Source organism: Bos mutus, chromosome 19 (assembly GCF_027580195.1).
Source record: "Bos mutus isolate GX-2022 chromosome 19, NWIPB_WYAK_1.1, whole genome shotgun sequence".
Taxonomy (NCBI): domain Eukaryota; kingdom Metazoa; phylum Chordata; class Mammalia; order Artiodactyla; family Bovidae; genus Bos; species Bos mutus.
In genome coordinates, this window is record NC_091635.1 from 29,400,307 (window position 1) to 29,420,211 (window position 19,905).

The 19,905-nt window shown below is 52.3% G+C and overlaps 3 protein-coding genes and 1 non-coding gene across 7 annotated transcripts; 3 read left to right on the forward strand and 1 right to left on the reverse strand.

Annotated features, from left to right (window-relative positions):
* The first annotated feature begins 3,114 nt into the window (after positions 1-3,114).
* COASY (Coenzyme A synthase) lies at positions 3,115-7,231 on the forward strand. 2 transcript variants are annotated; one of them, XM_014479264.2, is made up of 10 exons: positions 3,115-3,253; positions 3,642-4,349; positions 4,922-5,136; positions 5,388-5,519; positions 5,644-5,833; positions 5,918-5,982; positions 6,170-6,254; positions 6,416-6,513; positions 6,598-6,744; positions 6,846-7,231. In XM_014479264.2, exons 2-10 carry the CDS (start codon positions 3,653-3,655, stop codon positions 6,903-6,905), a joined length of 1,689 nt encoding a protein of 562 aa, XP_014334750.2. In that variant the 5' UTR covers positions 3,115-3,253; positions 3,642-3,652; the 3' UTR covers positions 6,906-7,231. The 2 variants fall into 2 exon arrangements, with proteins under 2 accessions (XP_014334750.2, XP_070245965.1); XM_070389864.1 differs by lacking the exons at positions 5,644-5,833; positions 5,918-5,982.
* Positions 7,232-7,918: 687 nt separating this feature from the next.
* MLX (MAX dimerization protein MLX) lies at positions 7,919-15,101 on the forward strand. Of its 3 annotated transcripts, none has more exons than XM_005899196.3 (8): positions 7,919-8,039; positions 8,449-8,485; positions 8,975-9,064; positions 9,332-9,438; positions 9,683-9,782; positions 9,994-10,093; positions 10,458-10,659; positions 13,962-15,101. In XM_005899196.3, the coding sequence occupies exons 1-8, from the start codon at positions 7,998-8,000 to the stop codon at positions 14,016-14,018; spliced, it is 735 nt and encodes a 244-aa protein (XP_005899258.1). In that variant the 5' UTR covers positions 7,919-7,997; the 3' UTR covers positions 14,019-15,101. The 3 variants fall into 3 exon arrangements, with proteins under 3 accessions (XP_005899258.1, XP_005899259.1, XP_005899257.1); XM_005899195.3 differs by having other exon boundaries at positions 7,983-8,201; XM_005899197.3 differs by lacking the exon at positions 8,975-9,064 and having other exon boundaries at positions 7,921-8,039.
* Positions 15,102-15,232: 131 nt separating this feature from the next.
* Positions 15,233-19,772, reverse strand: PSMC3IP (PSMC3 interacting protein). The gene is made up of 8 exons (XM_070389865.1): positions 19,326-19,772; positions 19,137-19,237; positions 18,866-18,955; positions 16,659-16,770; positions 15,811-15,956; positions 15,644-15,697; positions 15,453-15,512; positions 15,233-15,372 (listed from the first exon to the last, which is right to left on the reverse strand). The coding sequence occupies exons 1-8, from the start codon at positions 19,357-19,359 to the stop codon at positions 15,316-15,318; spliced, it is 654 nt and encodes a 217-aa protein (XP_070245966.1). The 5' UTR covers positions 19,360-19,772; the 3' UTR covers positions 15,233-15,315.
* On the forward strand, positions 18,296-18,368 carry TRNAE-UUC (transfer RNA glutamic acid (anticodon UUC)). Its single transcript has one exon. It is a non-coding gene; the product is annotated as a tRNA-Glu (tRNA).
* Positions 19,773-19,905: the final 133 nt, after the last annotated feature.

The window sequence follows — 19,905 nt, forward strand, 5'->3', positions numbered from 1 at the left end:
GTCAGACACGACTGAGCGACTGAACTGAACTGAACTGAGGCAGAATTCCCTGACAGAGGTTTGCAGAGTTTGACCTCGTAGGATATCAATGACCACTATGTTCCTTGTATTGGATATTTTCAGGGTGTGTGTGAGGGCAGGGAGAATGCCCAGTTTGTTTTGTGAAAAGGACCTTCCTGATTGCAACTCTTTGCCCTCTGTAATTCAGTGGTACTGAGGGAGCCTGGAAAACTTCTGAGGGTGACTATGTGTTAGAGTATGTCCGGGGAATTCCACGGCAGTCCAGTGGTCAGGATTCCGGCTTTCACTGCCATGGCCCAGGCTCAATCCCTGATTGGGAGACTAAGATTGCACAAGCTAAGCTGGGCAGTGTGGCCAAAAAGGAAAAAGAAATTAAGGTATACTGGCTCCAGTATCCACTGAAGCTGTCCCCTTTTACTTCTGGAAGATCAATCGGTGTTGAGCTCCAACCAATTGCCTCCAATGGGTCTCACCTGGAGGCAATCTCGGCCTGCATCCTATAACCTGGGATATGGAAGGCACCCACCTTGAATAGGAGTTTCTCCAAGGCCTCTGCTGGGGTTGGCATGGCAGCAGGGATTTAGCGGCAGGTAGGGCAGGTCTGAACAGTTGTTCAGGTTTTAAGGCTTTCCACAGGCCAACCAACACAGCACTGGATGGCCAGTTTATATTTTCCTGTGCAGTCCTGGCAGTAATGAGATCAAACCACATCAGCTTCCAGGTTACTTTTACCATCTTTACAGCCCACTCAAGGATATTCGTCTCCCGCCTTTGCAGTGGTTCACCCTGCGTGGTTCCTCAAACAAGCTCACTAGACCAGCCTGCGTGTCCCAAGATTTCGCATGCAGGTGCTTCTTTGCCAAGGTCCATTTCTTCGGTCTCCTGGTCGGCTTGCCACCAACGTCGATTTGTCAACTGGGGGCAGAGACCCCCAGAATAAAGAAAGAGGCAACCACTCTAGATTGGAAGGTGGCAGGTTTAATAAGCAGCGGGAACTTCCCAGACATCCAGTGGTTTAGACTAAGCCTTCTAGTGCAGGGGGTGCAAGTTCAGTGCTACATGCCATGGAGTGTGGCTAAAAAAGTTGTTTGTTTGTTTGTTTTTTTAAAAAGCAAGGGAACTTACACACAAGGCTTGTCATGGTGGAGAAAGAAGAGTAGATCTCTGCAGCTGTCCACCAGAATCTCCAAGTTTCTATAGAGGCCTTAAGTGGGTTCAGTCACCTAAACCATCCAGGTGGTCTCAACAACATGGTGCCCTCTCAAGGCTGCATGCTTGAAATAGGTCCCACTGGAGGAATCGTGGGCAGACTACATTCCAAGGACACGGGAGGGGTGAGCTGCCTCTGATTGCCCAACTCCAGCTCAAGGGTCAATTGGCAGTCACGGGAGCTCCTCCAACAATGATTCTGTAAGCATGTGAAACAGTGTGTCCAGATGTTTCAGGGAATTGCCTCACAGTCTTTATGGCTTGCTTCCTCAACTGGGTCCTCTCTTTTTTAGTTTTATTTTTGGCTGCACTGGGTCTTCATTGCTGTGAGGGCTTTTTCTAGTTGCAGTGAGCGAGGGCTACTCTCTAGTTGCGATGCATGGGGTTCTCATTGTGGTGTCTTGTTGCAGAACAAGGGCTCTAGGCTCAAGGGCTCAGTAGTTGTGGCACAGGGGCTTAGCTGCCCCTTGGCATGTGGAATCTTCCCGGACCAGGGATCAAACCCGGTCCCCTGCATTTGCAGGCAGATTCTTAACCACTGGACTTCCAGGGAAGTCCTGAGTCCTCTCTTTAAAACCCAACTTAAGATGTCTCTGCAAGAAGACTGGTCTCAAGGCCTTTGTGGCACTAAAACTCTTCCATCATTGACTTCAGGACCAGATCCAGGTTCTGTGAGGCCAGAAGCTTGTACACTTTGGGAGATCTCTTTATGATAAAAACAAAATTAAGTGTGCAAGTGAGCATTTATTTAGTATGAGAACAGAAACCACAGCACATTACTATAGTGGATCTTGGAAATTGGTTTCCCTCCGTTTTGAGATCGCCCTGGACAATTTACCTGAAATGTTCCTAATGGCAACTTGGCTTTGTCTTCCCACTGCTGCTGCTGCTGCTGCTGCTAAGACTACCAGTTCCAGCCTCTCCAGCACTCTTTGTGTGCTAAGTCACTTCAGTCGTGTCCGACTCTTATAGACGGTATGGACTGTGGCCCACCAGGCTCCTCTGTCCAAGGAATTCTCCAGGCAAGAATACTGGAGTGGGTGGCCATTTCCTTCCCCAGACCAGCACTCTTTAGCCTCATGGTAAATTCTCGCCACTGAGTCTCCTCCCCCAGCCCCGCTGCCTTTTCTTCCTCCCACAGGGACCATTCTCTGGCAGCTCTACTGAGCTCACACGCAGAGCTCTCTTCTTCCTCCTCTCTCGGGAAAACTGTCATATCACTGGTTCTGGGTGATGTGGAGAGCACTGCACGGGAGCCACGACACATGGCCTCTGTCCTTACCTCCCTAGATGTCCCTGGAACATACAGGGCCTCAGTGTTTCCATCTGTGAAATGGGGACTTGGACAGAACTGTTTCGTGACCAGATCCTTAGATTGGGAGGGCGTCAGGAGGGCTCTGGGGACGCCGAGCCCTAACTTAAATGCTACCCTATGACACATCCCTCCATCTCTGTCCCCGCGATTTATTAAGCAGGAAAGCCAGGTGTTAGTTCCGCCTTTGCCGCTGTTTCCCGAGTGACCTGGCTGAAGCCAGTCTCTTCTCTCAGAGTCTGAAGGGCACCCGTTAAGCAGGCTTTCAAGCCCGCCTTGCCCTGCGTGCATGCTAAGTCTCTCCAGTTGTGTCCGACTCTTTGCGACCCCATGGAGTGTAGCCCGGCAGGCTCCTCTGTCCATAGGATTTTTCAAGCAAGAATACTGCAGTGGGTTGCTGTTTCCTTCTCCAGCGGCTTTGCCCCACTCCGCCCGGTTTCCGTGAGGTTGGGTTTGGCAAACAAGTTTTCACGCACCTCCTACGCCTCAGAGCTCCGCCCCTTTGCAACCGCAAGCACCCCCCCCCCGCCACGCCCCCGCCTGCCTTCTAATAAAAAATCTCGCGAGAATCCCTCGCCGAACCAAAGCTGAGATTTTTGGCCTTTCTTAGGTTCCGTAGTTTCGAGTCACAGCTCCGGAACTTGTGTTAACGGGTCGTGGTTGGGGAAGCCTCCGTGGTAGTGCAAGCGGAACCAAAGCCCGGAGGTCTCAGTAAGTAGGACCCGAGCCTGAGTGTCCTCTTCTAGTCCCCTCCTCCAATTCCTTGAAGATGCTGGTGCAGCTCAGCAAGAACGCCCGGATTTCTGGATCCCCAGTCTTACGACGCAGGGGCTCCTGCCCAGTTCCTCTCCCCACCCCAGGATTTTGATTCAATTCAGCGAATTCACCGCTCTGAGAGATGATAAAACCGAGATTAGAACACAGACCGGAGGCGCCATTTACCAAGCCCAGTCCCCTTTCCCAGATTCCTCTCGATTGGCACTGAGAACCCCGTCCCTGCTCCAGGTCTCCCTCTCTTGGGTCCGAGTCCCCCTACAGTTTTCGGCCTCAAACACATAACGCCCATTCACCCTCGCCTCGTCTCCCTGACTGTCCGCAGGCCTGGGAAGGATGGCCGTATTCCGGTCGGGCCTCCTGGTGCTGACAACGCCGCTGACTTCCCTGGCCCCTCGCCTGGCCCCCATCCTGTCTTCGGCAGCCCGGCTGGTGAATCACACGCTGTATGTACATCTGCAGCCGGGCATGAGCCTGGGCGGCCCGGCTCAACCCCAGTCCAGCCCCGTGCAGGCCACGTTTGAAGTTCTCGATTTCATCACGCACCTCTACGCAGGCGCCGATGTCCACAGGCACCTGGACGTCAGAATTCTGCTGACAAATATCCGAACCAAGAGCTGTCTCCCTCCCCTACCCACCTCAGTCCAGAACCTGGCCCACCCGCCGGAAGTGGTCCTGACTGACTTCCAGACCCTGGACGGAAGCCAGTACAACCCGGCCAAGCAACAGCTCGAGCGTTACGCCACCAGCTGTTACAGCTGTTGCCCGCAACTGTCTTCAGTGTTGCTGTACCCAGATTACGGGCCTGCAGTGTCCCCCGCGGGGTCCCTGGGCGTCCACTTACCCTCCACCATCAGGCCAACCTCCCCTGTGGCCAGGTCTGCAAAGCAGCCAGTGCGTGGCCACCAGCGGGGGGCTGTGGGCGGCACTTTTGACCGCCTCCACAATGCCCACAAGGTGTTGCTCAGTGTCGCGTGCATCCTGGCTCAGGAGCAGCTTGTGGTGGGAGTGGCGGACAAAGACCTGCTGAAGAGTGAGTGACAAGAGACTCTGGATCCGGGCAGTCTAACCCTCCCCCCGCAGGCCAAGACTGAGGAAGGGGGCCCATCCATTACTTCCCACCCCTCCTAAATGTCACAGTGCCTGGGGCTCAGTTCGCACTGAGGGGATATGTTAAATGAATAAATGCAGATTTTTTGGTGTGTGGTCTAGTCACCATTCAATCAGGATCCCCCAAATGTGGAGCCAAAGAATCTGCACTTATAAACAAGTTCTCCAGGTGATGAATCCTAAAGTCTGAGCCCCTGGGAATAAATGGATGAGTAAGCTGTAGGTAGCAGTGCCACGGGCAGTAAGAGGAGGCTCTAGAAATTCTCTGGCTCTTGGAATTCTTAATCTGACACCTCCTGGCACTGCCAGTTCTCTGCACATGTGCCAGCCCCTGCAGCAGTACTGTGCTTGCCTGCTGCCTCCTCCTCATAGGCCCCTTCGTCCTGCCCCCACCTCCCCTCTGGAGATAGGATGCTTAGGGACACTCTTCCCCAAACTGGCCCACCCTCATCCTCCTCGGTAAGAAGATCTCGCTGTTCTGGGCTCCTTCCCTAGGCAAGTTGCTCCCTGAGCTGCTCCAGCCCTACACAGAACGCGTGGAACATCTGAGTGAGTTCCTGGTGGACATCAAGCCCTCCTTGACATTTGATATCATCCCCCTGCTCGACCCCTATGGGCCCGCTGGCTCTGACCCCTCTCTGGAGTTCCTGGTGGTCAGCGAGGAGACCTATCGTGGGGGGATGGCCGTCAACCGCTTCCGCCTTGAGAATGTAACCCCTGAGGGCAACTGGCAGAGGGAGTGGATGGGGATGGGGAAGGCCACTGGGGGCTGTTGGAAGTACTGTGACCCCAGAGGAGGGAAGAGAGGGCTGAAGGTGGTGGGAAGAGGCAAGGAGGAACTGGTTCCCACCTTGCCCTCTGAGGCAAGCTCCACCTCTGGGGTAGGCAGGGGAGGAGGTGATAGATTTGTCCTTGTCCATCTCACCCCTCCTTCTCTCTCCTCACTCTTCCTTTGCTTCAGGACCTAGAGGAGCTCACTTTGTACCAGATCCAGCTGCTGAAGGACCTGAACCACAAGGAAAACGAGGAGGACAAAGTCAGCTCCTCCAGCTTCCGCCAACAAATGCTGGGAAACCTGCTCCGGCCTCCATATGTAAGCCCCACCCCCCCCCCATGTGGGTGGGCTGGGATTGCTGGAGAGCAAAGACTGAACGGTTCAGCCTCCATCCTGAGTCTGGGGACCCTAGTAACTGGGGTTCTCTGTTATGTACCTGTAGAAGAGGCCAGAGCTTCCCCCAGGTTTCTATGTGATTGGGCTGACGGGCATCAGCGGCTCTGGGAAGAGCTCAGTAGCTCAGCGGCTGAAGGGCCTGGGGGCGTACATCATTGACAGTGACCACCTGGGTCACCGGGCCTATGCCCCCGGCGGTCCTGCCTACCAGCCAGTGGTGGAAGCCTTTGGAACAGGTAATAAGTGGGGAGGACTGGAGGTGGCCTGAAGCAAGGAGGTGGCCTGGCCTCCTTGCCCAGTCCTCCGTCTCTGTCGTCCAGATATTCTCCATAAAGATGGCATTATCAACAGGAAGGTCCTAGGCAGCCGGGTGTTTGGGAACAAGGTAAACACACACCTCTCCAAGGGCTCTGCAACTACTGCCAGGCCCGGAGGTGGGGACCCAGTGAACCTCTCTGTTCTGGCCCCAAATGCTAGTCTCCACCGCCTGTTCCCCACCACCTGCTCCCTCGGGCTGGCTTCATCTCTGGGGGAAGGTGAACTTGGCCCACCCCTTCCATTCCCTTCCTTAGAAGCAGCTGAAGATACTCACGGACATTATGTGGCCAGTTATCGCAAAGCTGGCCAGAGAGGAGATGGATCAGGCTGTGGCTGAGGGTGAGTGAGTAGCCCAGGGAAACAAGTGGAGCACATTCTACTCCCAGAGCTCCCCCACCCCAAATCAGACTATCCACTTTCCCTGGGACTACGTTTCCTTGGCTCTATGACTGGTAGCAAGTGGTGGGGTGCTGCTGGCAGTGACTGGGGTCTCCCCACAGGAAAGCGTGTGTGCGTGATTGATGCCGCCATGCTGCTTGAAGCCGGCTGGCAGAACATGGTGCATGAGGTGTGGACAGTTGTCATCCCCGAGACCGAGGTATCTGGATCCCATCCCCACTCCATCATTGTAGCCTGGTTCCTGCCCAGAACCAGTGGGCTGACGAATGCCCTATCTGCCCAGGCCATACGACGCATCATGGAGAGGGATGGCCTGAGTGAGGCTGCGGCTCAGAGCAGGCTGCAGAGCCAGATGAGTGGGCAGCAGCTTGTGGATCAGAGCCACGTGGTGCTGAGCACCATGTGGGAGCCGCATGTCACCCAGCGCCAGGTTGGTGCCCAGGGAAAGGCTGGGTTGTGGGAAGGGAGTCTCAGTGAATACCTGTCTGACCCTGTCCCCGTTTTCTTCCTGACATTCCGGCCCGTCTCAAGGTGGAGAAAGCCTGGGCCCTCCTGCAGAAGCGCATCTCCGAGGCACCATCAGGCCCATGACTGACAGAGTTCTCTGTGGGGTCAAAGTGGCCCCTGGAGCTGACGAGATCCAGCGGTGAGGAGGAATGGAACCTTGAAGCTCACTCTAGCCTGGGCCTAGAGGGCTCTGAGCTAAGCTGGGCAGGGCAGTGCTGGGCCTGCTGGACACAGGAAGCCTACCCAGCTTGCCAGTGTGTGGCCAACACTGAGGATGCAGCTCACGCGGTGCAGGCCCCCGGCGTTGTTCTATCCCCGCTCTTATCCACAGGTCGTTGGTACCCCTGCTGGGCTGGGGCCAGGGCAAACACTGGAACTTGTAACAGAATTAAAGGTGAATGTTGCCATGGTGTCTGCTTCCTGCTTCAATGACTCTGGGTATCTTTGTGACCCTTGAGCCCCAAGTGCAAGGCCCAGGCCTGAGAAGCCAGAAGTGCAGTGGTTAAGAGTGTGGCTTCTGAAGCTAGCCAGACTGAGGCCAGCATTGGCCCTGTCACTGGCTAGCTGTGCACTTCTGGATAAATTCTGGACCTTCCTGGCACTTCAGATTCCTTAGCTTACAAAGTAGCGTAATTTGGCTAACAGGCTCTTTCTTAATTCCACAAGTATCCTGCCAGACTCTGGGCTGGGTGTTGGAGGAGCTTCCTTCAACAAGCCATTCGAGCCCCTGGCCTCACAGAGGTTGCATCTCGGCGGGGTCGGAAGAGGTGGCCAGAAGTGCAGGTCTGGGAAACTCGTCCGGTCCCAGGAGCCCGCTGGGCACGGCGGTGCGCCTGCGCTGCGACATTATGCGGACAAGCCTCTTAAAGGGACCCCGTTTCACGGAATGTGCTTCATGTCGCGGCGGCTGGAACATCTATCCTGAGCAAGAGCAGGGACTAGCGAGGAGGGTGGCCCCGAGGCCACCAGTGTCAGCTCCGACAGCAGGCGGGGCACCGTCTAGGCGGCGGCTGCGGCCGGGCGTGGGGGGTTGTCCGCCGGATCACGCATGCGCAGCCGCCCCGCCCCCGCCACTGGGCTGAGGGTTGGTGGGTTTGGGTCACGTGAGCGCGCCTCGCCTCTTCCTCCAGGTCGGGGGCCCGCCTGCTGGCAGGTTTCCGGTTCGGTGGGTCGGACATGACGGAGCCGGGCGCCTCTCCGGAGGACCCCTGGGTCAAGGCAAGCCCCGTGGGCGCGCACGCCGGCGAGGGGAGGGCGGGTCGGGCTCGAGCGCGTAGGGGGTCTGGAAGACTAGGGGACTCCCTGCAGTCCCCAGAGCTACCCCCGCTCCTCGGGCCCTGGGGCTGCAGAGAAGACAGCTCTCACCCTGTGTGTGCCAAGGTGGGAAGACAACTGAGGCGTGTGCGTGCGGGTGTGAGGGGACGGGACTGGAGGGCTGGGGGCGTGGAGTGGGCGGACGGGGTCCTGCTGAGGGGCGGCGCTCCCGCGGCCTAACCGCTCTTGGCTTGGGGGGAATCCTGCGACTGCCCGCGCACCCCAAGTGTGTACGTATGTGTGTCCGTGTGTGTGTACACGCGTGCAGGGGCGGAGGAGGCCTGACGGGCTTCTCCCTTGCTCGGTGCCGCAGGTGGAGTATGCCTACAGCGACAACAGTCTGGACCCTGGTGAGTGCCTCTCGCACCCTCTTCACCTCTGGAGGGACACTGCCACCTCAGCCCGATGGATTCGCGAGGCCTTGGCAGCCACACCTGAGCACAGCCCACCGTCCCTGAGCTGAGCGGGCCTGAGCAGCGAGGGAGGCTCTGGAGGACAGGGGCAGGAAGCATCCAAGGGTGACACCTAGTTCCCTCTGCCCTGGAGCAGGGAAGTGATGGAAACAGGGCCAGCCGGTCACTCTCCATCATCACGCCCAGATGCCACTTTGTGAGCCAGGAGGTATCCTTGCAGGCATGTGGAGCAGTGTAGACTAGGGACGGGAGCACTGCGGCATGGCACGACAGGAAGTGGGTGGCCCAGGATGGCTGGCTTTGGGGTTGAAGGAGAGAGGTCAGCATTTAGGGCTCAGGAAGCCATTGGGCCCACAGGTGTCTGAGAGCCTAGCAGAGCCCCTCCCCCTATTCTATTCCTTAGTGATTGGGGCCTCTCTTTTCCAGGGCTTTTTGTAGAAAGCACCCGCAAGGGGAGTGTAGTGTCCAGAGCTAATAGCATCGGTTCCACCAGTGCCTCTTCTGTCCCCAACACAGGTAGGCGGCAACATCTCCCCACCCGGGGAACCAGATGTGCCTTCATTTTAGTCTTTTTCTTAGACAAGGCAGCTCCTGCCTTCCACATGGGGGCGCTGGAACCCTAGTTCTAGACACAGGGTTTCACCCTCACGTCATCTAGGGCATTAGGTTCTTGTATCCATTCGCCATCTCTGGGCACCAGGTTCTTCCCAGCTGGGGAAAGTGGGCTAGCTGGGCCCCACTGGGCCCCAGAATGACCTCTTCCTGCCCCAACCCTGAGCGTAGATGACGAGGACAGCGATTACCACCAGGAATCCTACAAGGAGTCCTACAAGGACCGGCGGCGGCGAGCACACACTCAGGCCGAGCAGAAGAGGAGGGACGCCATCAAGGTGATTGGGGGGGCCCGCACCTCAGGGAGCACCTGCACACTTCAGATCCACTCTGCCCTGGCCCCGGCAGGCAGTCCCAAGCAAGCTTGGGGGCAGCTAGTCTAGGCCCTAGACGTGAACTTCTCCTTCCTTTCTACTCCTCTGAGTGAGCGAGCATGGAACTTGGTATCATGGAAGAAAAGCTGCGTGCCCGTTTGTCTTGACCCCTCCATAAAGGAACCCGTTTCCCCTGCTCTCTCCACAGAGAGGCTATGATGATCTACAGACCATCGTCCCCACCTGCCAGCAGCAGGACTTCTCCCTTGGCTCTCAGAAACTGAGCAAAGCCATCGTGCTGCAGAAGAGTATGGCCAGGAGAGCGCTGGAGGGCTTGGAGCCAAGGGGGCTGTGAGAAGGCTAGAGCCTAAGAGCCACTTTTGGCCTGGCCCGGGTGGGATGGTTTTAAGGAGGTGGGAGGCGGGGAAGTGGGGTCTGGAGGGAAGGGGAGTCAAAATCAGCCTTGTCTTTCTGTTGAGATGTCCTCTCCGCCCACCCCCTCTGCCCACCCCCACTCAGCCATTGACTACATCCAGTTTTTGCACAAGGAGAAGAAAAAGCAGGAGGAGGAGGTATCCACGCTCCGCAAGGATGTCATGGCCCTAAAGATCATGAAAGTGTAAGGGAGGGTGTTGGGTTGGGGGAACCAGGGCATCTGGTTTTGAGGGGACTCTGAGGCCTCTTCAGTTCACACCCTGCCCTTCTTCAAAGGCCGCATCAGATGATATTCTTAGTCCCTTGTGTGGTAGGCACCACTTAATCCCAACTGTAGCAAATAATACTCTGGAAACACCAGTGGGATTTAATGAAGGAAAGGTTGGAGGGGGTAGGCCACCACTGCTGACGTAGAAGCTGATGTTGAATCCATCCCACAAGTTCGCTGGGAATCTCCTTCCCCGGGGAGCATGGAGGGTAAGCGCTATTACTCTCCAGGGGCCAGGAGAGCTGCTGCAGCCCCTCAGGCCTGGCCTGCTCGCTTTCAGGAACTATGAGCAGATTGTGAAGGCGCACCAGGACAACCCCCATGAGGGGGAGGACCAGGTCTCGGACCAGGTCAAGTTCAACGTGTTTCAAGGCATCATGGACTCCCTCTTCCAGTCCTTCAATGCCTCCATCTCTGTGGCGAGCTTCCAGGAGCTGTCGGCCTGTGTCTTCAGCTGGATTGAGGAGCACTGTAAGCCTCAGGTACGGGGCGGCAGTAGTCACGGGGTCAGGGGCTCTTCTCTCAGGCAAAGTGACCCAAGCTGTGATTTGTTCAGAGAGGCAGGGCAGCAGCTTTTAGGTTTCTTGAGGGTATTTTTACAACTTGTATTCCTGTTTCCCTCTGCTTTCTAGCCCAGATACTCCTGTGGAGGCTTCATTTTGCTAGAATGATCTGAGCACTCACTCATGCAAGGCCTTTGTTTAGTTCACGCTGTGGCAAGTAACAGCAGCCTCAGGCACTGCTTGCCTGCCCAGCAAGTGAGCCCGGATCACTTGCACTTAACTTGGGGTTTTGGGAAAAGATTTAAGGCCCCCACCCTAGGCCCCCTACAGTAGTTTTCCTTGGGGTTCCTAATTATTATTTGTAATAGAGAGTGTGTTAACGGTTGACCGAGTCTTTTGAGGTCTGGTTGATTTTACTGAGGCTTGACTTGTATCTGAGATTTCTTTTTGTTTGCCAGTGTTTTTTTCTGTATAATTTAAAAAAGCGACTCTACATTTCCAGTTATCACAAAATATTGGCTGTATTCCTCATGCTATACAACACCCCCAGTCGCTTGTACCTCCCATTCCCCCACCCTGATGTTCCCCCAACCCCCATTCCCGACTGGTAACCACTAGTTTGTCCAGCGTACTTTTTTGTTATATTCACTGGTTCATTGTAGTTTTTTAGACTCCACTTGTAAGTGACGTCGTATAGTATTTGTCTTTCTCTGACTCGTTTCACTTAGCACAATGCTAAGTCCATACATGCTGCTGAAAAGGCAAATTTTCATTGTTTTGTCTTTTTATTTTAACTGAGAGGTATTCCGTTGTGTTTGTGTACCACATTTTTACTCATTCATCTGGGGTTTTTCTGATTTTTAAGTTTTATTGAAGTATAGTTGATTTACAATATTAATTCCTGCTGTAAGCAGTGACTCAGTTATATTCGTTTTCATATTCTTTTCCACTATGGTTTGTCCCAGATAGTAAGTTTCCTGTGCTATTCAGTGCGACCTTATTGTTTATCGTCCTACGTGTTAAGTTTGTCTCTTAATGCCAAACTCCGCCTCTCCCCTACCCACCCTGCCCTCTCAACCACAAGTCTGTTCTGTATATCTTGTTTCACAGATACTTTGTGTTGTACTTTAGATTCCACATATAAGTGATATATGGTATTTGTCTTTATGACTTCCTTTGCTGATTAATATGATCATCTCTAGGTCCGTCCAAGTTGCAGCAAATGGATTATTTCATTCTTTATGGCTGAGTAGTATTCCATCACACACATACACTCTGAATTAAGTGTTTTTGTTTTTTTGAATATACACACGTATTTGTTTTTTTTCAAACATATACGTCAGGGTGGAAGTGCTGGATCATTTGGTAGCTCTTTGAGTTTTTTGAGAAATCTCTATTATTATTTTCCACAGTAGCTGCACCAATTTACATTCCCACCAGCAGTGTGCAAGAGTCCTCTTTTCTCCACATCCTTACCACCATTTATTATTTGTGTTCTTTTTGATGATAGCCATTCTGACAGGTATAAGGTGACAGATGATTGTGGTTTTGATTTACATTTCTCTGATGATTAGTGACGTTCAGCTTCATGTCCCTGTTGGACACCTGCAGTTCCTCTTTGGAAAAATGTCCATTCAGTTCTTCTGCCCATTTCTTAATTGGGTTGTTTTCCAGGGATGTTTTTTGGCCATACCATGTGGCTTGTGTGATCTTAGTTCTCTGACCAGGGGTTGAACCCGGTCCACAGCAGTGAAAGCACCGAGTCCTAACCACTGGACCACCAGGGAATTCCCTAGTTTTCTGATGCTGAGTTGTTATCAGCTGTTTATATATGTTGACTATTAACCCCTTGTCAGTCATATCATTTGCAAATATTTGCAAATATTCAGTAGGTTGTCTTTTTGTCAGTGGTTTCCTTTGCAGTGTAATAGCTTTTAAGTTCAACTAGGGTCCCATTTAATTTCCTTTAGGAGATGGCTCTAATAAAATATTGCTGTGATTTATGTCAGTCTTCTGCATGTGGTTTTCTCTGAGTTTTATAGTATCCAGCCTTACTTTAGGTCTTTTGTCTATTTTGAGTTTTCGTATATAGCGTTAGAGAATGTTTTACTTTCATTCTTTTACATGTAGCTGTCCAGTTTTCCGAGCACCACTTATTGAACAGCCTGTCTGTTCTCCACTGTGTATTCTTGCCTCCTTTGTTGTACATGAACTGACAGTGAGTGCGTGGGTTTATTTTTGGACTCTCCTGTTCCGTTGATCTTGTCTGTTTTTGTGCCAGTATCATACTGTTTTGACTACTGTAGCTTTTGTAGTAAGTATAGTTTGAAGTCAGGTCATATGATTCCTCCAGTTCTGTTCTTTCTCAAGATTATTTTGGTTATTCAGGGTCTTTTGTGTTTCCATACAACATTTAAAGTTATTTGTTCTGGTTCTGTGAAAAATGCCGTTAGTATTTTGATAGGGACTGCACTGGGTCTTTAGATTGCCTTGGGTAGATGGTCATGTTAACCATGTTGAGTCTCCAGCCAAACAACAGGTTGTGTCTTTCTGTTTGTGTCCAGTTTCTTTCATCAGGATCTTATTCTGAGTACAGGTCTTTGCCTCCTTAGGTAGGTTTATTCCTAGGTCTTTTATTTTTGATGTGATGGTAAATGGGATTGTTTCCTACATTTCTCTTTGATCCTTCATTGTTAAAGAAATGCAAGAGATTTCTGTACATCAGTGTAGTATTCTGCAACTTTACGAATTCATTGTTGAGCTCTAGTAGTTTTCTGATGGCGTCTTTAGAACTTTCCACGTTTAATATCTTGTCAGCTGCAAACAGTTTTATTTCTTCCTTCCCAATTTGGATTCCTTTTATTTCTTCTCCAATTAGTATAACTAGGAGTTCCAAGACTATGTTGAATAAAAATGGTGAGACTGGGCATCCGTGTTTTGTTCCTGATTTTAGAAGAAATGCTTTCAGCTGAAGCCATGTCCCAAATTTTTATTGCAGAACACCATGAACATACTGCAGCATTGCAAGTTTTACAATGAACCCTCAAATACCCCCGCCTAAAGTATACCATTAATCATTTCTGTATTTGCTTTATCACAGAGCAATGCATCTCAGCCTATTTTGGGGGCATGTGCAAAGTAAACTGTAGCCATCAGTGCTTTCCAGGGGCTTTTTATTTTAATGGTACTCTAAAGAGCGCACCTGGCCCAGGCAGGTGTCACTGAGCAGCTCTGTGCCCTCCTTGACTGTCATCTCTTTCTTTCTGTGCGGCCCTCACCAGACCCTACGGGAAATTGTGATTGGCGTCCTGCACCAACTGAAGAACCAGCTTTACTGACCAACTCTTGGAATCTGCAGAACAGCCAGCAAGAGGCTTTGAGTCTCCTACTTGGCCATGGAGCCACTGGGCTTATGAGAGTGGACTGTGGCACTGCACACTAGTGAGCTGCTTTCTCCTCAGTGTTTGGCTCCCCAGCTTCCTCCATGCCCTCCCCCGCCTTCATTGAATTGGCGGGGGGAGAGTATTATGAAAGCTTTAATTTATTTGACCATAGATCTCAAACCTACCTAGTCTTTCCCCCTCCCATAGAAGTCCTCAGGATAGAGGTCTGCTCTTGGCACCCTAAAGAGCTCCTGGCCTCTCCCCTTTTTTGAAGCCTGGAATTCCTGCTCATATTTGGTAACTACTATTTGCCTGTTCTGGTGTCTCTGGCAACACTGAGCCAGTGCAGCCATTTGGCAGTAGTTGGATGGGAAGAAGGGAGTAAGAGGAAGTACTCCCACAGCCATGAGGGGTGGAAGGCGGCCTCATGCCTAGGCTAGGGCTGCCTGGTCAGTCCAAGGTGAGGCCAGAGCTTTTTCTGGCCAACTCAGGGCAGGGCTGCCAGGTTCCTGCCCTTGCCCCCTACTCCACTGCCTCCCTGCTCTGGGTGGTAGAGGGAAGCAACCTCCCCACCCACTCCTGCCCTCTGTCCCCACAGGCAGCAGCAGTGCACAGCAAAGTCAAGTGTGACACAACACTACATATTAAATGTTTTTAATTTTTCTAAACAATGCAATTTTGCTAAAGTTACAATTTTGGAAAAGTAACTGGCCCCCAGACTACTTGCAGCCTTTCTGTCAAGTGTATCTGGCCCTCTACCGTCTCAGTGCTTCCTACGTTTCTCCCAGGACTTGGGGGGAGTGAAGGTGGGTAGAGGAGATTCTTTAAAGGCCTTCTGACTTGCAGAGCCCAGGAGAATCCTGGGTAAGGCCCTGGGCTTCTTGAATGCTGTGTCTGGCAGCCTCTCTCTGCCCTTGTTCCCAAGCTCCCTTTTGCCTTCCTCAGGTTTGATAGTTGGGAGGTGTGATTATCCAGAGGAAATGAAATATTTTTGTATCAAATTATATTACAATAAATATTGCCAAATGCTGTCCTTTAGCGTTGTTCCACATTTAAGTGTTTAGTTTAAGCAGTTGACAAGTGGCTGATGAAATAAGCATGCCCATCCTCTCTGGGCCACCTGCGCTCCCTCCCTCCACCCAGTACTCTGGTGTGTGCCCAAAGGTGGGCACCACCAGGAACAACAAAAGAGCTGACCTAAACACGTCAGCCAGTCCAGAACGTCTGTTCCCAGTCCTGCCGGGGGAGCCTTTCAGGGATCTGGGAGCTTGACGTTGTGATCTTCATCCGTCTCTATCCCAACTTCCTCCTGTGGGGCAGCGAGACAAGAGAATGAGACCGCCTTGGATCAAAGTCCCAGGGGAGCAAGGGAGGGCGAGCACCACTTACAAAGAACTGCTTCTTGCTCTTGGGGTATCCTTCAAGGATGGCATCAGACAGCTCTGTTGCCTGAGAAGAAATAAGACCACCCCGTTTCAGATGCCAGTACTGGGCATGCCTGACGGGCCCCTGAAACGAGGCAGCTGTGTCCCCGGGGGCTGCTATCGTCCAGGGCCTTCCTAGAGCTCCCCTACACTTACCATCCTCTTGCGCCGCCTCCACTCCTTGTGGTACTTCTGCCCCTCCTTGTACACCTAGACGGGGAAACAGGTTCCTTTGAGCCCACAGCAGCTGCTGGGGTCAACCCTCTTCCTCACTTCGAACCTGCAGAGGCAGCCCTCCCTGCTCCGCCTCCCTCCCAGCCCACCTGCTCTTTCTCTTCTGGAGTCACGTGGTTGGTGGCCGCTTTGATGTTCTTCAGTCTTTCTCTGTAGCCAGCACATTCCTTCTTTAGCTCCTCGATCTCTTTCTGCATCTCCGGTGTGGTCAGGGCACTAGTTAACTCCTTCAGCTCTAAAACCACACCTCCCTGAAGTCAATGGCTACCCTGAGGCAGGAGACGAGGCCTCCACCTTGCTCTGGGCTCTCTCCATACGGGGTTCAGAATGGGTCCTATATTCTGGAAAGCCTCAAGAAAGACTAATGCTTACCAAATTACCAGTTTATTCCAGTTTTCTTTCCTCCTAAATCTACAAACAGTTGGGGAGTGTAAGTTTGAGTAGACTATTAGCTGTAGTCAATTAAATAGGCAGAATAAAGGGGAGTGTGGGAACCGTGTATTGATATCACAGTAGGGAACGTAAATGTCTGTCTTGCCCATTTGTCTTCAAAAGCCATTAGTTGTTACACATTAAGTTGAATGTGACACCTATGTTGTTGTTATTTAGTGGCTAAGTCGTGTCTGACTCTTGCGACCCTCGACTGCAGACTGGTCCTCTGTCCATGGGATTCTCCAGGCAAGAATACTGGAGTGGGTTGCCATTTCCTTCTCCAGGGGATTTTCCTGACCCAGGGATCGAACCCCTGTTTCCTGCATTGAATGGTGGATTCTTTTACCACTGAGCCACCAGGGAAGCCCATAATGCCTGTGGCAGCCTAGCAAAGGGATCTCTGCTGCGAGATGTCACTGCACTCAATAAATCCTGCACTTAGTAATCCCTGACCTTGGGACCAACCCTGACAGTAGGGGCACCTTCCAGGGGCTGCCAGTCCTACCAGCCTCCATGTGGCGGCAGCTCTGCTGCAAGCTCTGCACCTTAGCCGTGAGAGCCAAGATTTTGGCATCCAGGCCTTGGAGGTCAGCATCACTGACCACGTCAAACTGGTCCTGCCAGAGACAAAAGGAAAAACAGAAGCAGGCTGATGGGAGGCACAAGAGGGGACCCACATCTGGGAAGGCAATGTTCATATACACTTGAAAATCTGGGGCTCCCCAACCCTCCAGAGGGCCCAGGAAGGTAGTGGGAGGGTACTTCTGAGCAGTCGTTCAGTCTAGAACCTGTTTCCTCAAAAAGCTACAAGAAAGAACAAGTTGAAACCTGCTATTCGTCCTCAGGGGCTTTGAGGTGTGGGATCCTGACCAATAGAACAGAAATAATCTTGCAGTTTACTAGCAAAACTACTCACTGGGCTGAAGGAGTAAAGAAACATTCTTTTAAAGGGGCTGATACCTAATTACAGGTTTCCACAGTAGTAAGAATCAAGACAGGTGAAGAGGCATGGTGGGAGGTATTCAGATAAGGACATCAGTGAGTCTGAGGCGCCCCTTCCATGTGAGCAGCTGCTAGAAAAGGCCTGTGCTGGGGCTCAGCGGCATCCTGTCAGTTGGTGATGGGAAGCAGGATAGAAAGAACTGGAATGCCACCCTGAGCAGTTTGGACTCTACAATCAAGTGCAGTAAACCATTAAGGCAGAAGGCAGCACTACAACCTGCAGGCCAAATCCTGCCAGATGCATGTTTTTAAAAACACAAAATTTATGGAAACATAGCCATACCCATTCATCTACATACTGTGTATGGCTGGTTTTGCCCTACAATGGCAGACTTGAATGCCACTGACAGCTGTGCAGCTGCAACAAAAGACCACCAGGTCTGCAAAGCATAAAAATATTAACTGGCCCTTTACAGGAAAAAAAACCTGCCAACTTCTTTATGGAATCTTCAGTACAGCAGTAATATAATGAAACCTACTTTAGGGAAATTAGCCTTGACAGTGGATGTTAAATCTTGTAGGAGTACTGAGTAAAGGAAGATGGATGACAAACGGGGTCGGCTTTAGAAGAGCTTCAGTTTTGTAATGGAGGCAAGTGAAAGACAATTACAATAGAGGATGCCTCAAAGAGGTGAGTGCCTGAGGAAGGCAGTTAGTTCAGAGCAGTAAGGAAGGTTTCCAGAGGTGATGCCTGAGTGAAATCCTAATGGATGAGTAAGAGTTAGCTAGGCAGAGGAAGAAGGGACTCCAAAACCTGGGCAGAGGAAGGACAACAAGCAAAGGCCACAGAAGTTAAATACATCTAAATGGGCTAGTATTGATGGCTGGAGAAATAACCAGGACAGGAGAGGCTGGAGCCAACTCTCTGAGTGCCTTTTATCTGTTCTAAGGAGCACTGGAATTTTTGGTAGGGAAATGGCATGACTAGAGTTGCACGTACATAGATTATTCTGGCTGCAATGTTTAAGATATGTGTAAGGAGCCCAGGCGATCAGGAGGATACTGCAATAGACGAGGAACACCTGAAGCACAGCAGTGGTGGCAGCTGGAAAGGAGAGGATGGAGTCAAGAAAGGAGAAACACCTAGGCTTGACGGCTGACTAGGCGTGTAAAATAAGGAAGAATAATTTCCCAGGGAATTCCCTGGTGGTCCAGTGGTTAGGACTCAGTGCTTTCACTGCTGAGGGCCCGGGTTCGATCCCTGGTTGGGAAATGAAGATCCCACAAGCTGTGTGGTGAGGCCAACCAAAAACAAAAAGAATGACTCCCTACTCTCTGGCCTGGGTGAAGAATGATTCCGTTAGGGAGAAGAACACAAAAGGAGCCGGTTTAGGGGAGAAATGAAGCATTCTACTTTGGCAATATTGATTCTGATGGGTCTGAAGGGGGTCTGGGCCGCAAACAGAAGGAAAACTATTTGGCAGACTGGTTCTCATTCTAGATGACTGGGAATAAGAACTTCCACGCGTAAATGGACCTCGACAGCAACAATTCAGGATTTTCTGTCATCGATCATATTTCAAGTCTGGAAATCTAGTGAAGTCTGGATGACAGCAAAGGGAGTCCACACTTTGTCCTAAAGGTTGGCTGGGGCCCTTTAAATGACCTAAGACGGGTGAATTTCACTGGATGCTCCAATTCTCCCAAATAGAGTTCATACTAGGGGCTGACTGACCTAATGCCGGGCTCTCATACATCTGTTTTCCTCACCTGGTCCGCAAAGTATATCTTCTGCTTGCCATACATCTTCTCTTTGATTTTGCCTTGTTGGGCCAGCTGCTCCAGCGCCTTCACCACCGCCTGACAGAGGCGAGAGGACGGAGCAATCAGGAGAGGGACTTCGGGAGCCGGAAGGATGTCACCAATGATGGGGGAAGCGCCCGACAAGCCTTAGGAAGCCCTGGGCTAAAATGGCAACCTGGAGGTGCAGGACCCTGGGGGTCCCAGGGGAGGTCCCGGGGTCCCAAGAGAGGGTTCTCACCGTCTTGCCCAGCCCATGTTCCCGCTGCAGGTTCCCGAACACGTCCTGGGCACTGTAGGGCCGGTTCTGCTCCTGTAGGTACTTCAGCAGGATCCCGGAGGCTACGGATAGAGACAAGGCAGGAAGGGGGGTCCTTCAACCGACCCCAACCCACCCTCCTCCCGGTCTCCCAGCTCCCACGGCTGTTACCTCCCGCGGCAGCTTCTGACCGGCCTTTACTCATGGCTTTTCCCGCCACCAAACTCCGAAAACCGGACGTTGTAGTTGCTCGGGGTAACGGCTCCTTCCGGCAAAGGGCAGGGCGGGCCTCAAGTGTGATTGGCTGGGGGCAGCCTTCGCGAGGAGCGGAGCGGATCGGCCCTTCCCGGGCACCGTACTTCAGCTCGGCCTGCTCTAGGGAGTCCGGCTCCCGCCCCTGCGGCCTGGGTCTCTGCTGGAGAGGTGGAATGTACGCTTCGAACCTCTCTCTTCCTCCCTTCGGAACCAGGGCTGTAGGGAATCACGCCTTGGAGTCTCGGGACCCAGCTCCAGCGGCCGCTGAGCACTCGTGACCTTGAGCTGGACTGAATATTTGAGTGGAAAGGAATCTCGGCATCAGCTCCCGCTGGGCAAGAGACTTGCTCAAGGTCACAGTTACCCAAAGGCGTGTCCCGTCCCACGGCCCAAGCCTTTCTCTCGGTTTTTATCTTTTGTAAAACGGGAACAAGAGGTGCTTGCGGGGAGTGGGGGGTTGTGAAGACTTAATAGAACGACGCGTAGACGCCCTGCA